The sequence below is a fragment of the Microtus pennsylvanicus genome, chromosome 22 (assembly GCF_037038515.1).
Source record: "Microtus pennsylvanicus isolate mMicPen1 chromosome 22, mMicPen1.hap1, whole genome shotgun sequence".
Lineage (NCBI taxonomy): Eukaryota > Metazoa > Chordata > Mammalia > Rodentia > Cricetidae > Microtus > Microtus pennsylvanicus.
Genome location: NC_134600.1, coordinates 24900550 through 24922889, shown reverse-complemented (window position 1 = coordinate 24922889; position 22340 = coordinate 24900550). Strand labels below are relative to the sequence as shown.

General features: G+C 39.8%; 1 protein-coding gene across 5 annotated transcripts in view; it reads right to left on the bottom strand.

Moving 5' to 3' along the window:
* The window catches only part of Cfap69 (cilia and flagella associated protein 69), a 73380-nt gene that overhangs the window by 4832 nt on the left and 46208 nt on the right, over nt 1-22340 (bottom strand). For all 5 annotated transcript variants that reach the window (XM_075956281.1, XM_075956278.1, XM_075956282.1 and 2 more), the window contains 8 exons: nt 21410-21626; nt 19255-19419; nt 15254-15372; nt 12509-12627; nt 10610-10691; nt 3649-3841; nt 1568-1705; nt 932-1008 (listed from right to left, as the gene is read on the bottom strand). In XM_075956281.1, coding sequence (XP_075812396.1) covers nt 932-1008; nt 1568-1705; nt 3649-3841; nt 10610-10691; nt 12509-12627; nt 15254-15372; nt 19255-19419; nt 21410-21626 — 1110 coding nt within the window. The remainder of the gene's footprint in view (nt 1-931; nt 1009-1567; nt 1706-3648; nt 3842-10609; nt 10692-12508; nt 12628-15253; nt 15373-19254; nt 19420-21409; nt 21627-22340) is intronic.

Here is a 22340-nt window from a genome sequence, read left to right as displayed (position 1 = left end):
TGCAAACTAGAGAAAGAGTTATATCATCTAAAACAGGAATACAACTGGATTTTATTTTCATTTGAAAAAAGACTTCTTTATTCTCAACATCTAAATACATAATATTAACAGAAATAAAATGTTTACTTCAGATTTGCCTGAGATTTCAGAGACATTTATTTACTCAGTTAACTTGGCAGAGAACTAAGTAACCTAGTCACTTCTAAGTGTGATTTGATTAATGACATAAAGAAATTATAAAGAATAATAACCAATAATTTGCTTAACTTTGGCTCAGCTACTTTCCAAAGAGTAAAGACTCTGGTTTTAAAATCCCATTAGTCTTCAAAATGACTCTGTAATTTTCACCTTCTCTTCTAAGCTAAGGGCTGGACTGACGGAGAATTCCATCCATGCATATAATGTATCTATCGAGTCTACCTCTATTCCACTCCTCAGTCAACTATTCCCCCAACAAACAGCCAAACCATGGACTCCCCCTAGTGCTGTCAGTGTGAGTGTGGGCATGGGGCCATCTACCGGGGCACGAGGAGCTGCTCCAGAGACCTGTCCCGGGAAAACAGACCCTCCAGCCAATAGCTGTCAGGAGTGTAGAGCTCCTCCGCTAGCGGTGAGATTTTCCTACCACCTCCCCGCTCCACACTGGGACTTCGGTTTTCTCTTGTACAAGTTTTGTGCATGCAGTCACAGCCACTGGTCAGTTTATATGTATGACTACTCTGATCTATGTCTGGGAGGCATGCGGCTCTGTCGGCTACATAAAAACATCTTCTCATGGAAGAAATCCAAAGAATGGTTTGGGGTTTTATATCACAATCATATGAAAAATAGAAAAAAATACTAGAGTGTGTAAACAATTGTTATGGACACGTCTTTTATTTCTAAATTTATTTTTATATAATAGATTTTAAGTTACTAAAATGGTACTTACTTTAAAATCAAGGTATCTATGTATTATACAGAGGGTGACAAAATCTTCAGCAGATAGGCCAGGTAAGTTTTCAAAATCTATCAAAGTTTGTTCAGAGAGAATTATTTTAATAGGAGCAAATGATTTTGAGATTCATATTTCTACTATAAAAACAAATGCAAACAGATATTCCCACAACCAATGCTTCGGCAGGTTATCCTTACACGGTCATTAGCAAGAACTCATTCTTTCTAGACCATGGTCAGAGAGCATTTACTATTAGAAGCTAAGGAGCAAATGAGAACTTTTCCCTCACTAGAAAGCAAAGACTGTAAAAACTGAGATGATTCAGAACTCTAATGTTCAAGCCTCAACATCTGAATTAACTGCTCATGGTCCCGCTACACACTGAAATTGCTGGAAAGCAAAAAAGAACTGCTCTTTGGACACATTCCAAAATTCTAACTTTAGAAAACATTGTTCTCCCATATATTCCTCCTAGGCACAGATGCCCAGGACCCCGAGGTCACGAGGCAGCATGCAGTTACTGCACAGAGGAAGTTGTGTGTCTCATGTGTGTCAGTGGACTCTGCAGCAAAAGCAAGCGCAGCCACACTCTTCACACACAAACTCTTGGGAGTCACAGGGGTTTCTTACCCAGTTTTCCCAACACAGCATAGATTTTTGCTCTGATGTTCTCAGCGACATCCATAACTGCAACAGATGGGCAGTTGGCGGGGAGGGGCATGATCTTCTGCTCTTCTTGAAAACTAGTAAATAGCGGCTTCTTTGTATCTAACCATTGGGCGCCATGAAACATGGAGAGAAGAGATAAAAACGATAGTGACTATTTGATATTTTCTCTATATAAAACAGATCAAAATATAAATATATATTTAGAATTTAAAACAAAAATATAGTGCTTTGGTCTTTTTTTTCCAAGTTCTAGGAATCCACCCCAGGTCTGGCAAGTAAGCACTCTATAGCCGAGCTCCCTGCTACGCCGCCAGACCACGGATACCATGAAAGCATAATCAGAGTATTTTCCATTCTGCCACAAAACTTATGGCTTTCACTTTTCTTATTTAAGTAATATAAAAAAATTACACCTACTCTGGGCATAATGGCATATGCTTTTAATCCCAGAAGCAGGGAGGCAGAAGCAGGTGAATCTCTGTGAGTTTGAGGCCAGCCTGGTCTACATAGAGGGTCTCAGGACAACAGGGGCTACATAAGGTGATCCTGTCTCAAAAGGAAAAAAAACCCCACAGCTATAGTTTTAATTTTTAAAAAGATTTATTTATGTGTGTGGGCCTGGGTGTGAATGCCTCATGTATGGGAGTGCCAATGGAGGCCAGAAGAGGGAGCTGATTTTCAGAAACTGGAGGTACAGACAGTCGTGAGTCTTGTGACCTGGCTGCTGGGATTCAAACTCAGGTCCTCTGGATGACAGCAAGTACTCTTAACTGCTGAGCCCTCTCTCCAGCCTATAGCCATATCTTCTCTAAAGATAAAATTTTAATGTAAAAAAAACTTGTCAATTTAAAATTATAGATGAGATGATGTCATCAATAGTGGTACAATAATTTTGATTGGTGTCTATAAATTATGCCATAAAGAGAAAAGCTGACTGATGGTGTTTTACTTCAAAACATAGATAGCAAAAGAAAGACAGAGATCATTTGAAGTAGCTGCATTTTTAATAACAGATATTACTAAGAGTTTAGCTAAAAAGACAATTTGAGTGTAAAAGGCTCAGAAGACATAGCATGGTATTACAGACTCTACAAGTAGATTTTACTCTGATTCCATCAACCTCAATAGAATACAGCAGTAAAAACTGATGAATATTTGACATATTTTCACTAGATATCAATTTCTTTTGTGTAAGAAAAAATATAGAAATATCAGTATACAAAAGACTGTAAATACTGTTGTCAAACTATTTATACATCAAATTTTATTGGTAAGTATAATATCATTGAACCAAGTCTTATAAAAACAAGAAATCCAAATACTTATTTAGGGAGCATCATTAATCTCTAAGTTAAAGGATATAGTCAAGCTGAGGCAGAGGCAGGCAGATCTTTGTCAGTTCGAGGCCAGCCTGGCCTACAAGAGCTAGTTTCAGGATAGGCTTCAAAGATACAGAGAAACCCTGCCTCAAAAAACTAAGACACACACACACACACACACACACACACACACACACGTTACTATTATTTGAATAAGTATTCAAATACGTATTCAAAGAATAGTCAAATATCATGTTTTAAAATATTCTATAAAAACGAACCAACTACTAGCTTACTTAATTTTCTTCTAATTATTCACAATTTGTCATTTTCTTAATGAGAGAGAGAGTAAGTTAGAGACAATCTATGTTGCTGTTCTTCAGGCACTATCCTCTTTGCTGTTTATTTGTTTGTCTCTGAGACAGGGTCTGTTTGGCCTAGGATATGAGTTTTTGTGGATCTGACAGTGAACCTGCCTCCCCAGAGCCAAGATCAGGCCTGGGTTGTTTTGTGGTTCTGAGGTAGAACTTGGGTCCTTCAAGCCCTTCACTGACAGAACTAACCCCTCAGACCCCAATTACTCACAATTTATGAGAGAAAGTCTTCAGTATCTTGCTGGAAGAACCCTGTAAAATGGCCTAAGTATCCTCATATTCCTATATTCTTTAAAACTCTAGGGATACACCTCTAAATGTTTCTACCAAAAGTTATGAACACACTTACCAACAATCTTGCCATTTTTATCCCGTTTGACTCCCAGTTCCTTTTCCTCCTTCCTCCACAGTTTAATTAGGAGACTAGCCGCAGTGAGGTCTTTCTTCCCTCGCCAAGCATTGATGTGAGCAGACGTTTTGGGATTGTCACAAAACTCAACCATTATTCCAAGGATCAGATTACAGAATTTTTTTTGGTTCAACTTTGCAAGGAAATAGAAAATGGCAATAAATACTAAGAATGACTGTCTTACTGAAAGGGATACTTGGATTATCAGCCAGTTCCTTCTGAGCTGTTGGGCGGTGACAGTGTCATTCACGACCATTCTCAAATATTAAATTTAAAATAATAAAGAGATTTAAATAATTCTTAAGTAGTCATAAACACACTTTATAGTAAAAATTTGGTGGAAATGGAGTTTTCAAAAATGAAAGGATAATATATATACATATGTGTATGTATATACATACATATACACATTAAATATACAAACATATAAATGTATATATATATATATACATACATGATCATGGTCATCAGTAACAGATCACTTGTGAGTATAGGATCATTCCCATTTACATTGCTTTACTGAGGGTTGAAAAGATTAATATATACTTTGTTATCAAGAGATTAACTGATATAACTGTGACAGTCAAATATGAAAAACCTTAAATTGATGTGTAAATTTGTGCTCTATCAGTAACTATATAAGAGTTTTTAAGAATTCAAGAAAATTTCTCCTACCATCAAGCACACATATTTTATGTAGAAAATCCCATCTAACCCTAACTTTGAAGGTTCAGATTTGTACATTTAACTTGGACCTGTAGCTAGTAAACCAGAAAAGTGCCAGCTGGGACTAAGACGTCTTAAAGGAGGGGAGCTTATAGATCACAAGTAAGATGAAAGGGACAGGGCATAATGGAAATAGGAAAGAGACAGAAAAGATGGGGAAGAGAAAGAAGTGATGAAGGGTAGAGAGGGAAGGTCTATAAAAAAGCTATAGGGAACCCTACTACTTTGTAAGCCAATAAAACATGTTAAGAGGCTGGTTAGATGGCTCACTTACTGTGGAATAATGCTCATGTACACTGTAAAGATTTGTCACTTGTATTTCTTTAATAAAACACTGATTGGCCAGTAGCCAGGCAGTAAGTATAGGTGGGGCAACCAGACTAAGATTTCTGGAAACAGGAAAGGCAGAGACACAGTCATCAGCCAGACACAGAGGACATAAGTTAAGAATGCCTCACTGAGAAAAGGTACCAAGCCACATGGTTAAACATAGATAAGAATTATGGGTTAAGTTGTAAGAGGTAGCTAGTAATACGTCTGAGTAATAAGCCACAGTTTATAATTAATATAAGCCTCTGTGTGTTTCTTTGGGACTGAACGACTGAGGGACCAGAAGGGACAGAAACTTCTGTATGCAAATGGTACCCAAATGTTTAGCAAAAATTTTCATATAAAGTCTGGGGAAGCTTAAACAAAGGGGAGTGGGGGCTGGAGAGATGGATTAGTGGTTAAGAGCACTGACTGCTCTTCCAGAGGTCCTGAGTTCAATTCCCAGCAACCACATGGTGGCTCACAACCATCTGTAATGAGATCTGGCACCCTCTTCTGATGTGTGGGCATACATGGAGGCAGAATGTTGTATACTTAATAAATAAATCTTTAAAAAAAAGGGGAGTGTAGACAGACAAGAACAGAGTCAAGCATAGCTTATAGGTAACCATCTTTAATAGGCTCTGTTTCTTGGCAGCAAGTGGAGGCACGATCCTTTAAGAAAGGCTTCCTGACAGTATTAGCAGCAAAAACCACATGGCAGTTCTTTGAAGAGGCCCTGCCACCGAACACTTAAATGGTGTTTATGAGCAGTTGGCATCAGGCTTCTTGGTGGTGGCATGAACCTAGAAACTCCACAGAGTTGTGGCAATAAATGTAGCTCCTGCCAGTACCTCTATCATAAAGCTAGACTTACAAAAAGCTAAGGAATAGGGTGTAGTCAGCTGCTAAAGCTGCAGCTTTAATCCTAGCCATATTGCTTAGCATATTAAAGACTCATGTGGTCAGAAAAAGATAGAGATATACAGTAAATAAAAATTCAGATGAGAAAAACCTTTAAATGGTTACAGGGTATTTAAAAATATATGTAGGCCTGGGAGAGAAAAGAAAAAGAATAGAGAAAAAAATAAGAAAATAAGAAAAAAATAGTAGTTGGGTGTGGTAGCAAATGCCTTTAATCCCAGCACTTGGAGGCAGAGGCAGGCAGATCTCTGTGAGGATGAGACTAGCCTAATCTACAGAGTTTAGTTCCAGGACAGCCAAAGATATACAAAGGAACCCTGTCTCAAAAATCTAAAAATTAAAAAATAAAATAGAATAAAAAAAGTCACATAAAGATGGAAAAAACACAGAGAATCTAGATACTATATGTTATTGCTTGTCTTTGAATTGTTTTACCGCTGAGGAAGAGGTAATAGCTGCTAAAAGACATTTGATTACAAATGCTGCTGGATTAATCCAACCTATATATTTTGAAAATGCTTTGACTTCAAAAATTTAAGTTAAAAGTTAGGATACTTTGGAGAAGAGGTTTTGTTTTTGTTTCCACAGGAAACGAGAGGCCATGGATTCATTCTGGGTCAAGAAAAATAAGGTTTGATCAAGGAAAACCCCCTGAGAAATTTCCAATAGGAGCAGATGGCCCAGATGATCTAGCATCTGTATTAGAGTTTCCTCTGAGTTCGACACTAAGAACAGCTTCAAGACTGCTGGATGAGATAATCCAGTCTCAAAGAAAACTCCAGTCAGGACTTGACCATAGTTCTAAATTTTCTTTCGGTCCCCATAAGATTATCAGTGTTACCAATCAGCAGGAAAACTATGCCCACATTCCCCCCCAAAAAATGGATTTTGGATGATTGTCTTTGTTTAGAGTGTTGGTTACAAATTGTTAATGGATAATGGTCAGGAAAAAAGGTAAACAAAGGTGATTAGATTCAAGGTTCTTGTTTTGAAAAGAAAATAGAAAATGATATGGAATAATGCTCTTATACACCATAAAGACTTGACACTTGCATTAGTTTAATAAAATGCCGATTGACCAGTAGCCAGGCAGGAAGTATAGGTGGGGCAACCAGACTAGGAGAATTCTGGGAAGAGGAAAGCTAGAGATGCATACATTAGCCAGATGCAGAGGAAGAAAGATGAGAATGCATTACTGAGAAAAGGTACCAAGCCACATTGCTAAACATAGATAAGAATTATGGGTTAATTTAAGTTGTAAGAGGTAGTTAATAATAAGCCTGAGCAATAGGTCAAACAGTTTTTAATTACTATAAGCCTCTGTGTGTTTATATGGGACTGAATGACTGCAGGACTGGGCAGGACAGAAACTTCCATCTACACTCAGTGGTTAAGAACAATTGTTCTTGCAGATGGCCCAGATTTGATTACCATCGTCTACATGGTAACTCACAGACATCCACAGCTCCATCTACATGGTAACTCACAGACATCCACAGCTCCATCTACATGGTAACTCACAGACATCCACAGCTCCAGCTTCAGGGATCTAGTGCCCTCTTCAGAGCTCTGTAGGCAACAGGCATGCACATGGTGCTCATATATACATGCAGGCAAAACACTCATATACATAAGATAAATAAGATAAATCTACAAAAAAAAACCCTTAAAGCCACGTTTTTAAAGCTGAGGATGGAGATATCTGAATGGCTGGATGATGCTTCTCCTAGAAACTTCTGTTTACTAAACAGAGGACCCAGTGCCAGGTGAAGTACCTTCATGAGTCATTGGCCAGTAAGGCCCCAGAGGTCCTCAAAACAATACATACCCCTGAACATCTTTCTGGTTGCTCTCCAGCACCAGATGATAAGATCCTATTGCTTAAGAGCCTATACAGTTTTTGTTGCAAGATCTGCAGAGACCAAGCTAAAACTGAGCTGGAAGTCTCTGTCCTGCTGGGTAGCTTTTATAGTTCCAGAAGCCACCATGCAGGCTCCTGGGGAGACAAGGCATCAGTGGTCTAACCCAGTTATGAACCCTATAAACTAGAGTGCTAACCTTCCAGGCAAGATGTGTCTGCCAGTGCAAAATTGGGATCATTTTTATGGAGTAACCAACAATGCTCAAATTGAATTTGAGGCATTCTCCACAAAAGGTACAATATGTATGGTACAATAAAACTGGATAGCAATCATGGCTAAAAAGATCATATGCCTGAGGGGTAACTTATCACTGTAGTTTATATATGTGTATATATGTATGTGTATATACTTGTATATAGCTAATATATATCCTAAGCATTGATGTTTATATTCATAGGCAAACCCTTTCATTCTTAAATCAAGAATCTTTTCTTTGTAGTCAGCAGTGGTGAATACACATATTCATAGCTGTTCAAAGTGCTAAGAACAAGTGATAGTTGTATGCTCATCTTTAAACTGGATATTTATATCATTTCCTCTAAGGCCTAGGGAACATCAAGGAAAAGGAAAGAGACATTAGAGGAAGTGGGACACAGGAAGAAGAGCTGCAAAATACTATCTTCAGAACATGACAGGCATTGCAAACATGACCTTAGAGTAGCTATGTTTGCCTGCACTGGACCTGCACAAACAGTCTGTCAACAACCAGTCAGAGATCAGAGATGTACCCACGGGACCCTACCCTTAACTGCTGAACTACTGATTACTGATGGATTCTGGGGAGGACAGCCATTGTCTTCAGTTGTACACCCAGTCTTGATTCTACCACACTTCACTGAATTCAGTTCGAAACCTGTGGCCATATAGATAGTCCTGATTAAAACCAAGGGGTCACAAAACAAACTAAGACACAAATATGGGAAAGAGATTTGTAAGGAGGAGGGAAGGACGACAGGACAGAAAGGAGGCAAGAGAGGGTGAAGGATGAGAGAAAATACATGCAAGGAATTGTCAAAGGACAAACCTAATAAAAAATCCCATCTACAACAGGTTCCACATAGTAAATTTTCTATGTAAAATATTCTTTGTTGACGACTCCTCTGCCACAGAAAACGTTTCTTTTGTCTGAATTGTAAATGTGGTCAGCTTCTGTAATGGCTATTCTTGTCAACCTGACTACATCTGGAATTAACTAAAACCAAACGACTGGACACACCCAGGAGGAATTCTTTTGGAATTAAATATTTGAGGTGGGAAGATCCAAGTCTAGTCTGTGGTTCTTTGAGGTGGGAAGACAAACTTTTTAATCCAGATCTTCTGAAGTGGTAAGATGCCTCTTTAATCTGAGCCACTTCTTCTGCTGGGGGCCCATATAAGGACACGGAAGAAGGAAGCTTGTTCACTCGCTTGCTTACACTTGCTAGAAAGTCCATTCCTTCACAGGCGTTCCAGCCTCCTTCCTCGGGATTCTGGTGTGCACTGAAGACCAGCCGAGACATCCGGCCTTGGGAACTGAACAACTACTGACTCTTGGACTTTCCATCAGTAACTGGCAGCCATTGTTGGATTAGTTGGACCACAGCCTGTAATTCACTCTGCTAAATCTTTCTATGTAGATAGATGCAGTCTCTAAGTTCTGTTCCTCTAAAGAAGCCCGACTAACACAGATTTTCTTTATGATAGTATCACCTGCAATGGGTTTTAAGAAACGGTGATACACAGTAAGTGTTCCATACTATCTAACCCTTCTCAGCTGTATTATTGCACATTGAATAAATATTTTAGCAGAATTGTATTAAAACAGAACCTTAAATGAAATGAAAATTTTGTGGGGTTTTTTGGTTGTTTGATTTTGATTTTGATTCCTGTACTTCACTTTCAGGAAAAAGGCACAAATGTCAGTGATTGAAGTTGGTCACAGCATTTGAACAGTTACGGACTAAATCCACACTAAGCACAACTTAGTAACACGATCATTGCAATCATGTATGTAGGCACAATCTAGGTCAATGTGTTTATATTCACATAAGCGTAGCATATTCCTGTGCGCACGCACTGAGCGCTTTTACACACCCACACTATGACACTCATTCAGCCCTCTTATACCAGGATGAGACAGCTACTGTTACTCTGCTTTTATAGATGAAGACATTATGAACGGAGTAATTTACAAATTCTCTTTCAAGGACACGATGGGACACAGACAATTTTGGTATGCTTGTCAGATCAAAGTAGGTTTATTATTCTGTTAATAAGAAGTATGGTACTTTACTGACTCGTCTGTGACTCTCCATGAGGCTTTGAGACTTGCACTGAAACTAAGTCATGACTTTCTTCCCTATAAAACTGACTACTCACCTAGTTTAAATAACCGGAACTGAGGGCTGTGTTCTCCACAGCTGCCAGCTGGTGACTCCTAGCTCATTCCGTTCACACCACAGGCCCTCATATTACCTCTGAGCTGCAGACAGTTCCATAAAAGGCTCATCCTTTTCCAGTGCTATCATAACTTTAATACTGGGGGAAAGCTAGGAGTTATTGATTGGTTGGTGGAAGTTTGATACAGGACACAGGGAAGCTTGTCATAAACTGTTCTCGGCAGGTTAATAGAGTAGTAGGGAAAACTTTGCAAACACTGACCTCCACAAACTGGAGGAAAGTTCAGATCCTCACTATGTAGTGTTTCTAGCATAATCTCCAGGAAAATTTTATTTAAAAGAATGTATCTGGCTGGGCATGTTGGCACATGCCTTTAATCCCAGCACTCAGGATGTGTAGACAGGAGGATCTCTGTGAGTTCAAGGCCAGCCTGATCTACAGAGTGAGTTCCTAGACAGCTTGGACTACATAAAGAGACCCTATATCAAAAGAAAAAAGCCCAAACAAACAGAAACCTTCAATTGCTGCATATGACTTGGGGGACATCTATTCACAAAACTCTGTTTTCTGGGACTTCGTCTGGAAAAAGTTAGCACGGACATATTTATCTTTTGTGTTAAAGTTCTGTGGAAATTACTTACTGCCAATATATCCAAAAGGAGAAAAATTCCTTCCTTTTCAAGAAAATAATCTTCAGAAGTATAGCATCCCAAAATGCAGCACCTTCAATGAAAAGAAGCCAGTCATTCCACATTCCTGGAGTTAACATGTAGACCCATCTTCTGTCACAGCACCGCTAGGCAAGGCTTTACTTTACTCCTTTAAATCAGGTAGCCAGTTTGCTTTTACTTTATTTAGAAGTGTGGTTTAATTGTGGCATTTTTTCCATGAACTTTTTGTGTGCATGTGTGCATGGAGGCTGGACGTTGGTGTCGGGTGCCCTGGAGCTGCAGTTACAGGCAGTTAGGAGCCACCTGATCTAGAAGCTGGGAAACAACTCGGGTCCTCTGGAAGAGAACACGCACTTCTAACTGCCGACTGTCTCTCCAGCCCTAAGTTCAACTACTTTAAAAAACTAATACCAGCTGGGCAGTGGTGGTGCACACCTTTAATCCCAGCACTTGGGAATCAGAGGCAGGTGGATCTCTGCGAGTTCTAGGTCAGCCTGGTCTGGAGGAGCTATTTCCAGGAGAGCTGGGGCTGTTACACAGAGAAACCCTGTCTCAACACCTCCCCTACCCCCGCCAAGATAAACTGATACCAATGAATTCCCTACAATTTCTTTGTTTCATGGGCGAGTTGCCTTTCCTTTCATGACACTGATGATTCTTAAAGACCACTAGTTGCGAGAATGATGATTTTTCACGTTCACCTGTCTATCAGCTCTTTCATGGTCTGGTGCAGCTAAAAGCCTGACCATTCTTGATCACATTCGCCTTGCAGGTGACCTTTGCTAAAGTGTCTACTATTCAAGTCCGTGTAGACGTCATGGAGTGAAGGCCTGGGTCACTCCAAGGCTGCTTTTACTCTTCTCCTCAAGAGATCTGAGCTATCACTAATAATAGGGATGAGGGTCATCATTAGTAACAGACTTTTATCTGTTTCTTCCAAGCACTAAAGACAGCTTCTTCCGTCCCTTGGTTAAATACGGCTTCCTTCTGAAAACAAGAGCCTAAATTGGCTTGGGCAAGTGTGTGGAGATTATACTGATTACATTATCTGAGGTGAGAAGACCATCCTCTGTGGGGGGCACCATTCTGGGCTATTTAAGAGTGGAAGAAACTGGCTGAGCACAGGCATGTATGCATGTCTTCTCTCTCTGCTCTTAACTGTGGATGGAAAGAGATTGGCTGTTCCAAGTTCCTGACACCTTGACCTCTCCTGCAGTGATGGGCTGGGACCTGGAATCAGGGACCAAACACACCCTTTCTCCCTTGGCTTCTGGTCAGGGTGTTTTGTCATAGCGTTTAGAGAAGAAGCAAAGTCAGATGTTTTCTCAGCTTACAACTTTTCAACCTTTATAACTGAGACAATTCCTATAATAAATATTACTTTCTATGTAACATTCATTTTATTACTCTGGAGAACTCTGACAACATTAGTGCATCTAAGTTATCAACAAAAGCTAAGAAGAGCAAAGAACAAGGAAAAGTAATTGTTGCACCAAATGTCCAGGTATATTTGAAAGGTGTAATTATTAAAACAACACACTCACAAAACGGTTAGAAGAATGTCAGTGAAACAGAGCAGAGGGCCTAAAGGAGCCAAAGCAGAAGTAGCACCTGCATACGGCAAGCAGATCCTTCCCTAGGTCACACCAAAGTGGAATGAGATTAAATCACAACAAGCTATTGAGTTTAGAAACAAGTGGCTTTTCTGCTTGAGTGAAGGGGCTTTGTTACTCCTCAAGCTCATGTTTAGGTCATCTGCACAGAGAAGACACCAACTCATCCCTCCAGTGTGATTCTGAGGGGAGAAAGTTCACAGCTGTAAATTTAATTTTGTTTGTGAGGTCTTCAGCTGATCACAGCCATACTCACCAAATGCTGTCTAAAGTACTGAAGAGAAGGACATTGTGGCCTAAGCCACTCTGTAACTTCTTGGGGTCTGTTTTCATTACATGAAGAATTATGTCAACTCCTTCAGTTCCAAACATTTCCTGTTGAAGAGAGTTGTTTATATAATTTCTTAGAATAAATATATAATTGTTCTTTTTTCTACCTCACCCTATCTCTTAAGTGTTTTGTTTGTTTTGTTTTTCCTACCAGAAAAATCATGCTAGCAATGGGGTGATGGATTGTTTTTTTCAAGCTAGGCTTACTAGTTTCTAAACTAGGAATTTTAATACAATTAAACACTGCACTCATTTGGAGCTTGAGGGGTGACTCAGCAGTTGAGAGCACTATGGGTTTGAGTCCCAGAACATGGAGCTGACAATTATCCATAACTCCAGTTCCAGGGAATCGGAAGCTTTTCTCTGCCATCTGAGGGTACCAACACATACAGGGAGGCAGAATACCTATACACATAAAATAAACAAACAAATCTAAAAAGTAGGTTTTTAAATAAAATTTGTACTCATTCATTCCTAGTTCTTCATTATTAATGCCAACCATTTTATGAGGGTATGAAACAATGTGCTAACTTAATGTCTTAACAATTTTTTTCTCTCTGTCTGAATAATGTAAATCATATAAAACTTGCCTATGACTTTCTCCACATTAGGCTGAATGCAATCTGGAGTCATGCCAAATGAACAGCAGCCATCAGTGTGTATCATGAAGTGTTATAATGTTCTCAGAAAAGGAATAAGTGGATGAACGGCCATGGAGCCGTCAGTGATTGACACGAGATCACCTTACTGCCCTTGCTAGTTCCCATTTAGATCAAGATTACATTTCTAGACAAGCAGGCACGGGACAGAAAAGAACAGTACATTATAGGTCAAGACTTGGAACTAAACCCTTTCTTTTCTTCCTATTACCTCTCCTTAAACATCTATCCAGGGTGCTGGAGAGACAGCTCAACAATTAGGAGCACGAGTTCTCTTTCAGAGGACCCATATTACCCACAACTGTTGTGGAAGAATGCTCTTGTACACTGGAAACATTTGTCATTCGTATTGGTTTAATGAAGTGCTGGCCAGTAGCCAGGCAGGAAGTATAGTGGGGCAACCAGACTAAGAGAATTCTGGGAAGAGGAAAGGCAGATGCAGTCAACACCCAGATACAGAGGAAGCAAGATGATATTGCCTCACTGAGAAAAGGTACCATGCCACATGGCTAAGCACAGATAAAAATTATAGACTAATTTATGTTTAAGAGTTAGCTAATAATAAGCCTGAGCTAATAGCCTAAACAGGTATGGGACCTGGTGGGACAGAAACTTCTATTTACACATAACTCCAGTTCCAGGGAATCCAGCGCCCTCTCCTGGCATTGAGTACCAGGCATGCATATGGTGCACAGGTATACCAGTGAACAAAACACTCATATACATAAAGTATATAAATATAAAAAATTTAGAAATCTATACAAATCTTTCTAATTTTTGTTTTTCCAACTCTATCTCCTCCTGTCTAAATTATCAATTTATGACACTCAATAGTTTTCTACAGAGCTAATAAATATCAAAGGGAATTAAATTCTTGTTTGGAAATTCTAGTTTTAGATATAAAGATATTTCAAACTTCAAGTGATATTTCTGACACTACAGCCTAGGATGGAAAGCTATTTGGCTACTTTAGGTCTTGTAATTCTACTCCTAGGTTTTTATTACTCAGCAGAAATGGAAGCATTACATCCCTCAAAAGACTAGGTCAAGAATGTTCAGTGAAGCTTTAGCTTTAACCCATCCAAACAGAAACAGTCTAAGTGCCTTTGAATACGGTAAATAATGTACAGATGCTGGCAGTTCATAGACTACTACTGAGCGATAAAAAGGAGCGATACATGTAACAATATGAATATATTTCAGAAACACCTATTTCTGTCCGGATAACTGAAACACACCCAGAAGAGCAAATGGCAAAACTAATCTGCAGGTAAGTAGACGTGTGGCTGCAAAGCACATGAGTAAATGTGAGACCTGTATGAGTTTGTATGGAGAGATGCACACTACATGTTCCAATCTGAGTATTGGTAAATATGTTATATACGTTCACCAAACCTATTGAAATATATATTCAAGCTCTGTGCATTTTACTGTATGCAATTATCCTTTAATTATAGCAAGGATTAAAATTTAGTTAGGTTTTTAAATTTTATTTATTTACTCATTATGTATGTATGTGGGCAGTCGTGTGTCATGACAATTCTCTCCTCTGTCATGTGGATTCCAGAACCGAGACTCAGTTGTCAGGCTTAGCAGCAATGTGTTTAGCTGCAGCAGTGTGTTTAGCTGCAGCAGTGTGTTTAGCTGCAGCAGTGTGTTTAACTGCAGCAGTGTGTTTAACTGCAGGCTTAGCAGCAATGTGTTTAGCTGCAGCAGTGTGTTTAGCTGCAGCAGTGTGTTTAACTGCAGCAGTGTGTTTAACTGCAGGCTTAGCAGCAGCGTGTTTAACCGCAGGTTTAGCAACAGCGTGTTTAACTGCAGCAGTGTGCTTAACTGCAGGCTTAGCAGCAGCGTGTTTAACCACAGATTTAGCAACAGCGTGTTTAACCGCAGGCCTAGCAGCAGTGTGTTTAACTGCTGAGCCATCCCAGCAGCCCATATTCTAAAAGATTAGGAAAAAGGAAAACCATTTATGGGCAGCCATCAGGTGCAGGCTCACGGGGATCGCACACCTTCCTTTGAATGTAATGCTCGCAGAGCCCCGACAGGATGAGCAAGGCGTCAGACTGGATCTCCAAAGCAATGGCCTCTTCCTTTTCATCATGCTTGCTTGCTATATTTTTAAAGATTCCTGGCATGAGAAAAATTGAAAAGTCTAATTATTAGATGTATTTTTGCTATTTACTGTTAAGAAACTCCCTTTTAAGAAGAATCTTCAGCTAGAGAAAGTATTTTATTACAGAGGGAGCTATTTTCATTGCATAGTAATCTAGAAGCTGTGAACAGAGGGTGCTAAATGGATTTCTTAAGCACTTAGGTCAGCTGGCTCACAAAGAATTTCTACATACATACATACATACAGAGCCCCATGGATATAGAATATCTCAATATCTATGGCAGTATCAGTAGCATTTTCAGTGTTACACATGTAGAAATGTCAGTTTAATGGACTGTCACTAAATGATGACCTAGCAACTTCTTACTTTGACTAACAAGTTTTGTTTAAAAACATGTAGTTTCAAGCAACACCCCTGCCACATGCCATACAGCTGGGGCAGGCAGGACTCAACCAAATGCAGATGGGGGTTTCTAGCCCTGGCCTGCAAGTGAACTCTAGCTACAGGGCTATGAAGTAGCCCACCCCAGCATCCATCCCATCTGTGATCTGCTAGGTGGCCCACCTCAGCATCCATCCCATCTGTGATCTGCTAGATGGCCTACCCCAGCATCCATCCCATCTGTGGTCTGCTGGTCCTACACACTCAAAGCTGCAGGAACCCTAAAACAAAGGGCAACAGCAGGATGTCCAAGAGGAAACCCAGTGAGGGCTCAGCATCTATAGTGTGGCAGAAACCAGAGGCCTAGACCAGGCCAATGACTCTTTGCAATGAACACTTGCAAGTGAAGATACATGGATAAGAGGGTTTACTGCGTGACTCGCTGTGTCACACTACAGCTTCCATGATGAGATTTTTCCCTTTTTGTTCTTTTCTTTTCTCTTTCAAATTTTATTATATTGGGGGGGGCGTTGCAAGGGCACAGGGTGGATACAAAGGGACAGGGAAATGAATGGGTTTGAGATGCATATTTGAAAGACACAAAGAATAAATAAAGAGAAGGATAAAAACATGTAATTTCATGAGGTAAAGATATATACTTCTGCAAATTTGTTATCAAAATGTCTAACTATAGCTGGGCGGTGGGAGCACACACCCTTAATCCCAGTACTCTGGAGGCAGAGGCAGACAGATCTCGTGATGTCGAGGTCAGCTTGGTCTACAGAATGAGTTCCAAGATGGCCAGGGCTACACAGAGAAACCTCATCTCGAAAAAAACAAAACAAAAAAAAAAAACCCCAAAAAATGCTAACTGTAGGTTGCCCTATCTCTCCCTTTCTCTGTAGTTAACTGGTAACAGATTTTGGAGAGCTCTCTAAGCGTGTGATTGTACAAGCCTGCTAACTTGTGTTTGATCCAGGAAGCCTACACAAAGTGGTGAAAGGAGAGAAGTGATCCACAAAGATTTCCTCTGACCTCCAAATGTGGATCATGGCATGCGCGCACACACACTCACCATGCATATATATATATATATATGTAAAATTTATATTAAAATTAAAAAGCCCACAGCACTGCACATACAGACACTCTATCCCCATGAAGGATGGAATTCAAACTCTGCTATTTACCACTCAAAGATTTTTCCAACTTGTTTGCTGCTTAGGCAATCAACTCTCATCACATCGTCTTTCTAACCCTCGGGCTCCGTTCACGCCTCTCCAGCACATTATCCTGCTTATGTTGACGCTGCACCTCCGCTCCTGACGCCTCACCGCCTTGCTTTCGAGAACACCCACTGGAGCTCCAATGGAGACTGCCCGAGTTGGAAAATAACTAAGACTCTCTAGCTTTACGGTTTCTGCCACTCACAGGCGCCCAAGCGAGGGTGCGAGATAAGACAGGCTATTTTCTTTGGTTCTCATCAGGGCAAGGTTTCCAGCATTCTGACGGATACAGCTTTTACTCTCTCTAAGGAAAAAGCGTATCTACACAGACACTGTATTTGTAGTGCACTTTCTACATTTTTGAGGATGGAACTTCTATAAAGCCCTGCTAGGCTGAAAAGGACAAGGTCCCTGCATCTAGAAATTCTGTAACAAAGAGCAGCTTTGAATGGAAGAAAAACGTCCTGGGAGAACTCGTGCTGATTGCTAGGCTTCCACCTAACACATTTCCTCAATTCAGGCAGGATTATGGTTTCTCTCTGGGCATACGACTGCATGTCCAACCACAATGGGGCATTTGGACTCAGTTTTGTGCAATGGAATGCACGCAGTTGTGATTAAGATGCACTTCCATGCTGAGTCGCCTTAAGCTCATCTAGAATAAAGGCAAATGTTTTCACATAACTCCGCTTTCAATTAATTGGTTTTTAAATTGGGCATGGCTTAAGTCCAGTAAGGGATTAAACATAAGGTCAGGCTTGTCTACACAGCGAGGTCCCTCCCTTCTCTCTCTATATTGATATGTACAGATATACATATCGATAGATAGATATAGAGAAATGTTTGGTTTTTCTTGTGAGTGTTGTAATTCGAGGGCACTATTCCTCTTCTAATGATGAATGAAAAATATTTTAGTAAGTAGAGGATTCTTTGTTTTAAAAGCATATTGCAATTAGCAGGGCTTCAATTTAAACCTTGAATGTCTCTCAAAGGTCCATGTGTTGGGAAGTGGTGTAAGGTTTAGGTGGTAGGGTCTACTGGAAGAGAGGATGATGGCAACCTGGTCCCTTCTGGTTTCTCTTCCACTGCTAAGCTCTAAGAAAATGCTTTATTTACCACAGGTTCTAAAACATGAAGCCAATTCCCACGGATGGAGACCTGTGAAATTGTGAACCAAAGCATTCGTCCCAGGCGTCTGTCACTGTGACAGACACATGAGCAGAACACAGGGAAGCCTAGGCCCCTAACATGATGCAGGAAGGCTTATCCGCCTACTGGGGCGTGGCCTCATAGACTATTTATCTGGATGCTGAAGCAAGTCCGGCCCTTTCTCTTCTCCCCCCCCCCCCCCCCCCGGTTCCTGTTTTGCTCCTCCAGATTGTTTGGATCTCATCTCCATCCACCGTTTAAGCAGAGAATCCTGATTTCTAAGTTTTCCCTAAATAAATGTCGATCTCTCAGTTCTGAGCCCGATATCTTTGCCTTCACTAACACACACTGCTGTAGTATCTGCACGTGACACTCTACATCCGTGGACACTGGAAGTCACCTCTGAATCACATCCAATCCTAATCCAGTGGGAAGGCTAACATTTGTCATAAACTGCTACTTAGGGAGGGATGACGAGAAAAAGTCTTTCTGCCTTCAAACACACTTTTTCTTTCTCTTTTGCAATTTTGGCCTGTGGTTAGTTGAGTATGTGGATTCAGAAAGCTGGGCCACATAGGGACAACTCCACAACATTTACATGAAGTTATGCCTGAGACAGCACTTTCAAAACCAGGAAGAGGGAGGGCTGAGGGACTGACTACCTACTTTTAAATAATAAAGGGCAAGACAGCTTGAACTGGAAGTTGAGATTCATGAATTCTCTAGTATTTACGTCACAAAAGAGACTCCTGGACACTGCTCTCTGTGCACCAACGCTCCAGTGTTCTAAATGGACCGGAAAATGTAACTTAGATCTTTTTGGAAAATGGCTCTACAGTGCTTGGCCAGAAGTGGTCATCTCATCACCAGAAATATGAAACATGACAATAGTTCCTTTAAATTAAAAAGATATTGTTGATGAAGTAGTCTCTAAAGTGTGGGAATAAAGCTTAAAGCATTGCTGTTGCTGATATTTCAGTAACAAGAAAACTGGTTGGCTTCAACAAGATGGAAGAAAAAGCAGAAAACCTTTCAGGATGTGGTCACTCATAAAATCAATTTGTAGGAGAATATTTCCTTTGAAACTTGTAGAATTACAAACACCTACTAGCACCAGTGAGCTGCCATGTAACACTTTACCTATCAGTTGATGAATAACCCCCCTTTCACAGAGATCCGTGTTCACAGTCTCATCTTCAAGATAAACCATGGCTCTGAGGAGCCGCAAGGTGTACCGCATCTGTGCAAACTTGTTTCCACGGCCGCCTGTCCCATGAAAACTGTTACCGTGAATGAAGAAGGAATCTGTGGGGAAATTAATAATTGAATTTATAGCTAGAAACTTAAAGCATAAAGTGTTTCAAGTAAATTTTTTTGTTTAAAAACAAAATAACACATCAGATATTTTAAATATCTATACATTTAAACAGATGTTAAAATTCAGTAATGTTTGCTTGTTTTTTCTTATAGAAATATTATCCCTTCCGTTGCTCTTTCTAGTCTCAGAATGAAAATATGCCTTTTTAAATTTTACCCAAAGGGATCAGTGTTTGTGTCTTTAATAGCATTCTTCCTTATCAATTTTTATGCTCGAGTATATTTTTAAGAATTGAATAAAATAACATTTACAAATTGAGGCTCTTCTCTCTGATAGACTATATTCTGGAGCCAGGCTTCTGGCAAAAAATCTAGATTTTAAATTTTATGAGGTTGTTTAAGGATTTACGTCCAACTGAAGCCTAGATGTGTTTTCAGTAGCTAAAGTTGTATCTTGTACTTCGTAGATGCTCAATAAGTGCTTGTTGAATGAATATATTAAACTTGTCCACATCTTTTTATTTCCTTCCTTAGTATAATTTTTATAGAGCTCAATATAATAATTTAAATAAAATCATATATAATACTTTCAAGTGCTTATTAATTATATTTAAGATCTTTGTTACTATCTGACTTTGAAATCTCAATGATTCTAAAAGATTTGTTTTGAAGAGTCCAAGAATAAGAAAATAAAAATGTAGATTCCAAAAGTGAGAATGTAGAAATAAAGAAATATAAAGTTCTAAGTCTAGGAGAATGAGAACAGACTGTCAGCAGCTTTCTCAGCAGATCAAGGGTCAGTCATTCACAGTGAGCTATTTTCTTGGATGCTTGGGAAGAAGCCTCCATCAACATAGGTGATTTCATTTTACAACTGGCTGTTTTATTTACAAGGCCAGAGCTTCTCCCTGCAAAGTGAGAGTAGTATCCTGGTCATCCTTGATAAACGACAGATGTGAACTGAGTTAACCTTTAGGAGACAGAGATACATGACCTCTGGGTTAGGCAATGTCTCTGTATGGAAAACTGACACCATTAAGGGGAGACATGGGGGGCAGCTTCGTACACACTGCCTGGAGGTACCAGGAGAAACATGGATTTGACTAATGATATCTGATAATGGGGGTTATAAAGTACGGCAGTCTGTATCTGAGTTTACCTTGAGATGGTGTGAAGAACTTTCTGCTATCTTCTAAGTTTCCAACCTAAGAACCAATTAATTCTAATTTATTAACTGTCTAGTATTACTAGCACTCCTTTTCTGACTAATTGCTAAAGACATCTGTTTTCTTGCAATTAGTGACTTTCACTGTAATCTACTCTAAAACATATTTCATGATAGCTGCCTGTTACCCATTGATGTTAAAACTCACTCCCCTATTAAGGTCTATGTTGACTGTCCTTTGTTCAGAGCTTAATTCTTGGGCCCCTACTATAAAAAGTGGGTCCAGAAAGCGGCTTTTTGCCACAGACTAACAAACACCATCTCTGGCTGTGGTCTCAGCTCATTGATAAGATTCTGTGCCTTGAGGTGTCTTTTTATTTTTAAGTTTATTTCTGGTTTTCCTAGGATCTGGTTTCCGGAATAAAGTTTGCTTCCGGTTTATTAGACTTTGTGGTGTTCTCATCTTTGCACAACCCAACAGTTTTATCTTTAATTATGTGTAAGTGTGTCTCTGCGGGGCATGTGCACATGAATGCAGGTGCCTGTAGAGGCCACTGAATCCCTGGGAGCTGGAGTTAAAGCACTTGTGAGCTCCCTGGCATAGGCGTTTGGAGCAAGATCAGTATGTGATATTAACTGCTGAGCCAGCTCTCTAGCCCTAAAATCTCCATGTTTATGAAGACATATAAATACACTAAAAGAATGAATTCAATGTTTTTATTTACTTCAATGTAACAATTGCTTGTCTTTGTAAATACCGCGCGTTCATTTGAAACACAGACTGGAATCTTGACAGGCCTGAAGGACACTCACCCTCGTGGTCACACCATTCCAGAAACGCAAGGATTCGAGCATTGCCCTGGCATGACATATACTCCTCGATTAACAAAGGAGCCACTGAGGACAAGGTGGCTATTGCATGCAGTTGTAGTTCTTCATACTGCGCTGCAGACCACTCGATAATCTTGAGTCTCTCGGGCTTTTTCACATAGGTTAACAAGGCCAAGATAACTTTGCCATCGATTAATAGCTGTAAGAAAAGGCAAAATGTACTGTTAGCTGCATAATTAAAAAATCTGTACTTATCCTAGCAAAATTAAATACAAGGTTTCAAACTGATGATTTAGTGATAATTTCAAAACATTTCCTTCCTATCTGTGACAGTGCTCCAAGCACAAGGAAATAAAATAGATAACAGTCGTCACCATCAACAGCACCCAGCGACAGTAAGAGCAATGATCCCCTTTCCTGGGAATAGAAAACGCATTAATTATTTTTTGATACAGCTCATGCTTTTGTTTCTACATATAATAAACTCACAGAGGTAGGAAACCGGAGGCAAATAAATGGGTAGCATTTCTTTCCTCCTTCTTGGTTTCTCTTTTGTTACAGTGCTGGGAATCAGACCGCACCTTGTGCATACTCATCAAACAGCCTACTCTGAGCTTCACTTTGAACCCTCAAAGGAGATTTGTAAAGTCAACAACAGGCCAATATGAACTGTTTCTTAAGTACAAACAAAAGAATTTACACACCATATCAAGCACTCAGTCAGGTCACAAGCTGTATTTAATCAGGCACTTAAGATTTTATAACTGTATTGGACCTAGCATTTCAACAAAAATTAAAAAATGAATAATTATAGAAATGGCCAGTGGTTAACAGCTGGCACTAACGCATATTTCAGTTCACAGGAGTATCAAGCATTGTCTTATACGACACCATCTTCCTGCTTGCTTAGCAT